General features: G+C 43.0%; 1 protein-coding gene across 1 annotated transcript; it reads right to left on the reverse strand.

Moving 5' to 3' along the window:
- Nucleotides 1-583: 583 nt before the first annotated feature.
- si:ch1073-59l16.1 (uncharacterized) lies at nucleotides 584-7,851 on the reverse strand. Its single transcript, XM_067434346.1, has 6 exons — nucleotides 7,551-7,851; nucleotides 6,973-7,273; nucleotides 3,393-3,487; nucleotides 2,582-2,646; nucleotides 930-992; nucleotides 584-715 (listed from the first exon to the last, which is right to left on the reverse strand). The coding sequence occupies exons 1-6, from the start codon at nucleotides 7,645-7,647 to the stop codon at nucleotides 659-661; spliced, it is 678 nt and encodes a 225-aa protein (XP_067290447.1). The 5' UTR covers nucleotides 7,648-7,851; the 3' UTR covers nucleotides 584-658.
- Between the last annotated feature and the right edge of the window lie 2,083 nt (nucleotides 7,852-9,934).

The raw sequence follows: 9,934 nt of genomic DNA on the forward strand, positions 1-9,934 counted from the left end.
AAATGAGCTTCCATAAAATGTCTCTATTTATAAACTGTCAAAATACTGTACTCCAGAAACAGAGTTATGGTAATCATAGGCCACATGACTGGCCGGCGTGCGAAGCGTCTCTGATGCCCCCGTGAGGAAGGAGTGTGTGTCACAGATCTGGCCCTCTACACGGCACTGCAGCTTTAATTCTCCGCTTCAGCCAGTCTGATAAACACACGGATGCTGGACCTGTTCCTCTAAAGAGATCAAAAACACACAATCAGAAATCATCCTGATCAGCTACAGCATCAGATTACTGCTCTTTATTAACATACTCTTCATTTTGTGTGAGCTACTTTTCAACATTATGAGAGTGATTAGTGAAGGGTCATGTGACTCTGAAGACTGGAGTAATGATGATAAACTCAGCTCAGATCACAGGAATAAATCACACTTTACTATATATTCACACAGACAACAGATGATCTACACTGGAGGAATATTATTTACTGGAGTTATGGTCAGATTAATGAGCAGAAGAGACTCTCAGAAACATTAACACTAGTGTATTGAGTTCTTGATTTCTTAATAATATTTCACAAGATATTGGGATTTTTTTAATTATTGCAGCTTTGAATGAATAGAATTATTATGATTTCCCTTCTGAGTTATTGACTAGTGGAAGATATTAAAGATAAGACTCACACATCCTCCTAATGTTCTCGTAATCTGGCTCTCTCTGAGGCTAGAAGAGAAAAACAACACTCAGTTAATATCACACAGATCAGATCAACTATCTCTCCTGTTTTAAACCATGTTTCTTCTTTTGAATACACAAATAAACATACAGAAAATATACTATATTACACACACACACACACACACACACACACACACACACACACACACACACACACACACACACACACACACACACACACACACAAACACACACTCACAGTGTTTGTCTTGAGGTCAGCCATGACTTCATAAGCTCCGTCACCAGCGGTGCTGCCATACAACTGCAATGTAACACAGAAAAGAGCGACAATTCATTTCATAACTTTTCCTTGAATTGGTCGGATCTGTTGTTTTTCTGATTGTGTAATAAAGTGTTTCCCCAGAATGATTCCCACACTAATGCTGACTAATGCCGCGTCAGCAGAAACACATGGCGAGGGTGAAGACTGTATTATTCAGAAAAGCAACCAGAGCTGTTTTAACACATGTCTGTTTATTCTTTCAGATTACTTTTTTTCCGCCTCAAAGCATAAAACTCTCACCACTGCCCCGTAGAGTCTATATGCAGGAACTGCTTAACATGCAGAATCACAGATATATATACACTCACCTAAAGGATTATTAGGAGCACACACTAATGCTGTGTTTGACCCTTTCTCCTCCAGAACTGCCTTAATTCTCCGCGGCATTGATCAACAAGCTGCTGAAAGCATTCTTTAGAAATGTTGGCCCATATTGATTGGAGAGCACCTTGCAGTTGATGGAGATTTGTGGGATGCACATCCAGGGCACGAAGCTCCCGTTCCACCACATCCCAAAGATGCTCTATTGGGTTGAGATCTGGGGACTGTGGCGGCCATTTTAGTTCAGTCAACTCATCGTCATGTTCAAGAAACCAGTTTGAAATGATTTGAGCTTTGTGACATGGTGCATTATCCTGCTGGAAGTAGCCATCAGAGGATGAGTACATAGTGGTCATAAAGGGATGGACATGGTCAGAAACAATGCTCAGGTAGGCCGTGGCATTTAAACGATGCCCAATTGGCACTAAGGGGCCTAAAGTGTGCCAAGAAAACATCCCCCACACCATTACACCACCACCACCAGCCTGCACAGTGGGAACAAGGCATGATGGATCCATGTTCTCATTCTGTTTACGCCAAATTCTGACTCTACCATCTGAATGTCTCAACAGAAATCGAGACTCATCAGACCAGGCAACATTTCTCCAGTCTTCAACTGGCCAATTTTGGTGAGCTTGTGCAAATTGTCGCCTCTTTTTCCTATTTGTAGTGGAGATGAGTGGTCCCCGGTGGGGTCTTTTGCTGTCGTAGCCCATCCGCCTCAAGGTTGTGCGTGTTGTGGCTTCACAAATGCTTTGCTGCATACCTCGGTTGTAACGAGTGGTTATTTCAGTCAAAGTTGCTCTTCTATCAGCTTGAATCAGTCGGCCCATTCTCCTCTGACCTCGAGCATCAACAAGGCATTTTCTCCCACAGGACTGCTGCAGACTGGATGCTCTTCCCTTTTCACACCATTCTTTGTAAACCCTAGAAATGGTTGTGTGTGTAAATCCCAGTAACTGAGCAGATTGTGAAATACTCAGACCGGCCCGTCTGGCACCAACAACCATGCCACGCTCAAAACGGCTTAAATCACCTTTCTTTCCCATTCTGACATTCAGTCTGGAGTTCAGGAGATTGTCTTGACCAGGACCACACCCCTAAATGCACTGAAGAACTGCCATGTGATTGGTTGGTTAGATAATTGCATTAATGAGAAATTAAACAGGTGCTCCTAATAATCCTTTAGGTGAGTGTATTTAAGCAACTTGAATATTACAAAGATGAGGCAATGTGTCTGAACTCACCCGCTCTGAGCGTTTCCTGTGCATCGTGACGTACACACACTCCTCAGCCGGAGAGCTCAGGCGTCCTGAAGGGACAGAATACATTGCAACCGTTACATTATAAAAAACGGTCTAAGAACATTTCAATAACATTCCCATTACGTTATGAAAACATTATTTCTCTGAACACTTCTCAGCCTTTCCTTGGTTATGTGAACATTAAGACAACATTCCATGGTATCATTACATTTACATTATGGGGACATTACCTTTGAATGTCCTGAAGCAAGAAGTTCTTTAAAAATCTTTAAATCTTTAAAAAATACATGTTTGACGAGCGTCTAACGACAGTGTTTGAAAAACGCCTCATGAATGATATATAAATAATGTTTTTGTGCTTACACTGCAAAAAATAAATAAAAAATGCTTTACTTACTTAGTATTTGTCTTGTTTCTAGTCCATTCATCTAAAAATACTTGAAACAAGATTATTTTGCTTACCCCATTGGCAGATTATCTTTCTCATTTTAAGCAAAAACTCTCTAATTTTGGTTTTTTTTCCCCCCAAAACAAGACAATAATTTGTACTTGGCTAGTAAATGTTTCTTAATGTAAGATTATTATTTTATTTTATTTTTATTTTGACTAGAGAAACAAGACAAAAATATTAAGTAAGTAAAGCATTTTTTGCAGTGTATGTTTTGAGAACATTATTAAAGACAAGAGAAGTTTAAATTTGTTGCTGGTTGAATGTTTGTTCGTAACATTGAGAGAACCTTTCCAGAACATTCAGAAACTGCAACTTTATGTATGTGTTCAGAAAACAACTTACTTTCTATGCACAATGTACGCAGTTTCAATGCGAAGTAAATGATTATGATCAGGAGGATTTCCAAAATCACAGGCAGCAGAAAGAAAATACCCGCCCTAAAATACAACAGAATAAAGAGAATACTTTAACTTCTGAATACCTGCACACTTACACTATATTGCCAGAAGTGTTGTGCCGCCTCTACACACACATGAGCTCCCCATTGTTAACCCGTGGGGTTTAATCTGGAGTCGGCCCACCCTCTCTCACAGCTCCAGCTCTTCTGGGAAGGCTTTACTCAAGGTTTAGGAGTGTGTTTATGGGGATTTTTGCCCATTCTTCTAGAAGCTCATTTGTGAGGTCAGGCACTGATGTTGGACGAGAAGGCCTGGCTCTCAGTCTCCGCTCTAATTCATCCCAAAGCTGTTCTATCGGGTTGAGCTCAGGACTCTGTGCAGGCCAGTCCAGTTCCTCCACACCAAACTCCTCATCCATGTCTTTATGGAGCGACGCTTTGTGCACTGGAGCGCAGTCATGCTGGGACAGGAAGGGGCCGTCCACAAACTGATCCCACAGAGTCAGGAGCATGAAATTGTCCAAAATGTCCAGACACAGAAGTCTGGAGGTCTGGAGCTGTTGACTCTGCAGAAAGTTGGAGACTTCTGCGCACTGTGACCCACAGCATGCGCTGACCCCGCTCTGGGATTTAACACTTCGTGGCTGAGTTGCTGTTGTTCCCAATGGCTTCCACTTTGTTATAATCCCTCTAACAGTTGAGCGTGGAATATTTAGTAGAGAGGAAATGTCAGGAATGGACTTATTGCACAGGTGTCAGCCTATCACGGCCCCACGCTTGAGTTCACTGAGCTCCTGAGAGCGACCCATTCTTTCACTAATGTGTGTAGAAGCGTCTGCAGGCCGAGACCTGGAGTTATACACCTGTGGCCATGAAGAGACTGAACACCTGAACTCAGAGATCTGGAGGAGCGGCACAATACTAATGGCAATATAGTGTAAATTAAAAAAATTTTTTTACTTTTGTGTTGCACTAAATCATGATTTCACAAACTAGGATAAAGCAAATAAGTGATTCAATATGAAAATTTAAAATAAAATAATTTATCTTGCATGTCAGAGAAATGTGAATATGTCAAAGGGATAGTTCACCCACAAATTAAAAGTGAGTTCTGCTGAACGCTGCTGAGTTCTGCTGACTTTCTGCTGAACGCAAAATATATTAGAACTTGTCAAAGGGTCAATAGAACCGAATTGTTGTAATTTGATAAGATTGCATGTTTTAAATCGAGATCACAATCTTTTAACGATTAATCGTGCAGCTCTTCAGTCACCTGTGATATTCATACTCTTGTGTAATCGACGCCCCATCCTCAATAAACCCGTCTCTTGCGTGATACCCAGAAATGTTGAATATTCTGCTCTAATATGATTTCTGAGCTGTGCGGTGTCCAGAATAATAATCCTCCGCTGTGTGTTAATAGGCCAGAGGAGAACTGAGTCTGGTTTCTCTAAGGTTTATTTTTCTCCATCATGCCCTGATGGAGTTTCGGTTCCTTTGGTCGCCTTTGGCTTGGCTTGCTCAGTTGGGGACACTAACATTATGATCAGAGTTATTCAACTAAATATACAAATAACTTTTTAAATGAATGAATTAGGTCTTCTTTAATTCTATAAACTATAATACTGATCTGCCAACATTGTCTCTCTATGATAAATTAAAATAAGCTGATAACATCACTGTTTACTCCAGAACGACTGTACAGCCAAATCTAATTCTGCTGCAGTATTGTCCTGTTTAACACTGAAGCTGCTCTGACACAATCGCCGTTGGAGAAGAGCGATAGAAATAAAGTTGACTTGACTTAACAAAGCAGATAGAGCAACCATTTACTGCCATAGTTTATTTTTTCTCTACTATGGTAGTCAATGTTGTTCTCTCTGCTTTGTGACAAACATTCTTCAATATATATATATTTTTTAGCAGAAGAAAGAAACTCATACAGGTTTGGAACAACTTGAGGATGAGTAAATGATGGCAGATTTTTCATTTTTGGATGAACTATCCCTTTAAATTATTGAAATTTTAACTTAGGCAATATTAAAGATCAAAGGGATTGATGAATAGTTGCACTGGAGAAATGCAGTCATGCTGCAAGAAATGCTCTTCTTACTCAGTCATTGTGTGTCGTTTCCAGTCTAAATATCCAACAAATCTTGAATCAAGATGCATTTACTAGATATTTGTTCTTGTTTTGTTGAAAATAAAGTCAAAATGAAGAGAGTTTTTGCTTAAAACAGGCAAAATGATCTGCCAATGGGATGAGAAAAATAATCTTATTTCTGATTGAAATCTTGTTTCTTGTTTCCCGAACAGAAATAAGATTATTTTTTTCACCCCTTTGGCTTTAAAGGGTTAGTGGTTTTAAAGGGGTACGTGGTACGTGGGGTAAGTGGTTTTTTAAAGCGGTGACAAGATGAATCTGTATTTAAACTGGGTCATTAATTAGCAGAAATGTGAAATTATTTTTTAATTTGGTGCTTTCTAGACTAAGAAAAGACAGAAAATGTATTTTTGTCTCATGGGGATGAAAGACAACAATTCCCAGAATGCATTGCTGCCCTGTGAGGCCTTTCCCAAAGCCACCGCTACTGGATCACTGGATAACTTTCCCACCATTGCGTTCATCTTCATAAAATCAGTTCAGTTAGAGAACAGACACTACAATTAAAAACTGAGCGGGTCTGTTCAGTATAATGTGATTGAGCCGCTGAATGAGTGTCAGCACAAACGCAGCAGGAGTCAGATTACACGCATCGTGAATGAGCTGAGGTAAACGTGACCGCGCTCGCGGCAGTCGTTCACAGCGCGTGTTCAGTCTGCCATGTGTTCAGTTCATGCCTTTGGAAGCTTGACTTTTAATAGGAATTAATTTTACATTTACATTTACATTTATGCATTTGGCAGACGCTTTTATCCAAAGCGACTTACATTGTATTCAAGGTACACACTTTACATTTTTGTCAAGTCTTTGTCAAGTAATTTGAGAAGTTAAAACACTCACTTTGCTCCGCACCGCTCCGTTTCCATGAATGCCTGAGGCTGCGGAGCAGAGCTGTGAGTGCGATCCCACCGCCCATGCGCGGGTTGAAAACATGCAGAAACAGGCTGTAGTCTTTAGCTTCTGGCCAAACATTTTACCAATGATGCAAATCAACAATATTTGCGTCACCGGAGTAATTTTTCCAGAAATAAAATGCATAAATCTGTCGTCTCAGGGGATATGAGGAGGGGGAGCGCGATCATTCGAATATACTCCAGGGTGTGTACTGATAGAAATCCACATGCTAATCACTGAAGTAACACTTTAAGCAAAAACGCTCTTCATTTAGATATTTTCTTGATTTAAGAATATTTAGACTTAAGCATATTTAGCATCTTAGTTTAAGAATATTTAGACTTAAGCATATTTAGCATCTTAGTTTAAGAATATTTAGATGAATGGAAATAAGAAAAAAATACTAAGTAAGAAGAGTACTTTTGCAGTTATCTGGAGCACATGAATGCGTGTAAATGTGTTGTGACCTGGTGCGAGCCTCTGCAGTGACCAGCGTCTGATTGTGAGGATGAGCAGTAATATGACCAGGCATCTGCAGCTTGTGTGATGAGCAGCAGCCCATGTTCTCCATCTTCAGTCCGCTCATGCTCACACTGATGTGTTCCCGCTCATTTCTGACTTCAACCGAGGCTCCGTCTAAAATCCTGCAGCATCCGCCAAACTCACACCATCTTAACTCCTTCTGTGGCGGATGATGGCAGGTTACGGCGACTCTAGCGTTCTCAGAGCTGCTTACGTCCTGACGGGTCACAGAAAGCCTCGGCGGGCCTGCGGACGCATAGGGAACATCATTCAACTGCACTGCAAAAAATGCTTTTTTGTACTTAGTATTTTTGTCTTGTTTCTAGTCCAAATATCTAAAAATTCTTAAAACAAGAAGTATTTACTAGACGAGCAAAAGTAATTGTCTTGTTTTTGAGAAAAAATCACTCAAAATGAAGCGAGTTTTTGATTAAAATAAGATAAATAATCTGCCAATGGGGTGAGAAAAATAATCTTAAAACAACATTTTTTTGCTGAGACTGAGAGTGAATGGCCGTCTCACCAGCTGTGATCTCCAAGATGAACTTTGCGTATTTATCAAAGCCAGAAGGAACTGGAAAGTCACACCAGGACACTGCTAACTCCTGAACATCATCCATGTGGACCGTGAAGAGGTTACGTGACGCACCATCGGTGACCTGTATCCTTTTGCGATGATTCCGCTGCTCAGATGACGCTTTATAATCACGAAATAGCCAAAAGTATCCGGCAGTCAAGTAATTGTTTAAAATTGCATATTTCTGTTTATATAAACATGGAATTATGACAGACTGTCCTCTCTGAACAGATATCTTCCTGACCGCAGTGACATCATGAGCACCTGAAAAAAGAAAAACTACATTAAAACATTTTACTCCAAAAAGGGTGGCTTTTGTGCTATTAGTTAGTGGCAGAGGTTAGTCAGTGGCAGAGGTTAGTTAGTGGCAGGGGTTAGTCAGTGGCAGGGGTTAGTAAGTGGAAGGGGTTAGTCAGTGGCAGGGGTTAGTCAGTGGCAGGGGTTAGTAAGTGGAAGGGGTTAGTCAGTGGCAGGGGTTAGTCAGTGGCAGGGGTTAGTCAGTGGCAGGGGTTAGTAAGTGGAAGGGGTTAGTCAGTGGCAGGGGTTAGTCAGTGGCACGGGTTAGTCAGTGGCAGGGGTTAGTAAGTGGAAGGGGTTAGTTAGTGGCAGGGGTTAGTCAGTGGCAGGGGTTAGTTAGTGGCAGGGGTTAGTCAGTGGAAGTGGTTTGTTAGTGGCAGAGGTTAGTTAGTGGCAGGGGTTAGTAAGTGGAAGGGGTTAGTCAGTGGCAGAGGTTAGTTAGTGGCAGGGGTTAGTTAGTGGCAGAGGTTAGTCAGTGGTAGGGGTTAGTAAATGGGAGGGGTTAGTTAGTGGCAGGGGTTAGTCAGTGGCAGGGGTTAGTCAGTGGCAGGGGTTAGTGGCAGGGGTTAGTAAGTGGAAGGGGTTAGTCAGTGGCAGGGGTTTGTTAGTGGCAGGGGTTAGTAAGTGGCAGGGGTTAGTCAGTGGCAGGGGTTTGTTAGTGGCAGGGGTTAGTAAGTGGCAGAGGTTAGTCAGTGGCAGGGGTTAGTTAGTGGCAGGGGTTAGTCAGTGGCAGGGATTAGTCAGTGGCAGGGGTTAGTCAGTGGCAGGGGTTAGTCAGTGGCAGGGATTAGTCAGTGGCAGGGATTAGTCAGTGGCAGGGGTTAGTCAGTGGCAGGGGTTAGTAAGAGGCAGAGGTTAGTCAGTGGCAGGGGTTAGTCAGTGGCAGAGGTTAGTCAGTAGCAGGGGTTAGTTAGTCGCAGGGGTTAGTCAGTGGCAGGTGTTAGTAAGTGGCAGAGGTTAGTCAGTGGAAGGGGTTAGTTAGGGGCAGAGGTTAGTCAGTTGCAGGGGTTAGTCAGTGGCAGAGGTTAGTCAGTGGCAGGGGTTAGTCAGTGGCAGGGGTTAGTCAGTGGCAGGGGTTAGTAAGTGGCAGAGGTTAGTCAGTGGCAGGGGTTAGTCAGTGGCAGGGGTTAGTTAGGGGCAGAGGTTAGTCAGTTGCAGGGGTTAGTCAGTGGCAGGGATTAGCCAGTGGCAGAGGTTAGTCAGTGGCAGGGGTTAGCCAGTGGCAGAGGTGAGTCAGTGGCAGGGGTTAATTAGTGGCACGGGTTAGTTATAGGCAGAGATTAGTCAGTGGCAGGGGTTAGTTATGGGCAGAGGTTAGTCAGTGGCAGGGGTTAGTTATTGGCAGAGGTTAGTCAGTGGCAGGGGTTAGTTATGGGCAGAGGTTAGTCAGTGGCAGGGGTTAGTTATGGGCAGAGGTCAGTCAGTGACAGGGGTAAGTCAGTGGCAGGGGTTAGTAAGTTACAGAGGTTAGTCAGTGGCAGAGGTTAGTCAGTGGCCGGGGTTAGTAAGTGGCAGAGGTTAGTCAGTGGCAGGGGTTAGTCAGTGGCAGAGGTTAGTCAGTGGCAGGGGTTAGTCAGTGGCAGAGGTTAGTCAGTGGCAGGGGTTAGTAAGTGGCAGAGGTTAGTCAGTGGCAGAGGTTAGTCAGTGGCAGGGGTTAGTCAGTGGCAGGGGTTAGTAAGTGGCAGAGGTTAGTCAGTGGCAGAGGTTAGTCAGTGGCAGAGGTTAGTCAGTGGCATGGGTTAGTCAGTGGCAGGGGTTAGTCAGTGGCAGGGGTTAGTTAGGGGCAGAGGTTAGTAAGTGGCAGAGGTTAGTCAGTGGCAGGGGTTAGTCAGTGGCAGGGGTTAGTAAGTAGCAGAGGTTAGTCAGTGGCAGAGGTTAGTCAGTGGCCGGGGTTAGTAAGTGGCAGAGGTTAGTCAGTGGCAGGGGTTAGTCAGTGGCAGAGGTTAGTCAGTGGCAGGGGTTAGTAAGTGGCAGAGGTTAGTTAGGGAGAGAGGTTAGTCAGTTGCAGGGGTTAGTTAGTGGCAGGGATTAGT

Source organism: Pseudorasbora parva, chromosome 24 (assembly GCF_024679245.1).
Source record: "Pseudorasbora parva isolate DD20220531a chromosome 24, ASM2467924v1, whole genome shotgun sequence".
Taxonomy (NCBI): Eukaryota; Metazoa; Chordata; class Actinopteri; order Cypriniformes; family Gobionidae; genus Pseudorasbora; species Pseudorasbora parva.

Coding starts and splice junctions, on each gene's coding strand:
- si:ch1073-59l16.1 (XM_067434346.1), bottom strand. CDS start 7,647: ATGGATGATGTTCAGGAGTTAGCAGTGTCCTGGTGTGACTTTCCAGTT. Junction 7,274..7,550: donor CATCTTGGAGATCACAGCTG/GTGAGACGGCCA, acceptor ATGCGTCCGCAG/GCCCGCCGAGGCTTTCTGTG. Junction 2,647..3,392: donor GCGTACATTGTGCATAGAAA/GTAAGTTGTTTT, acceptor CTGTCCCTTCAG/GACGCCTGAGCTCTCCGGCT.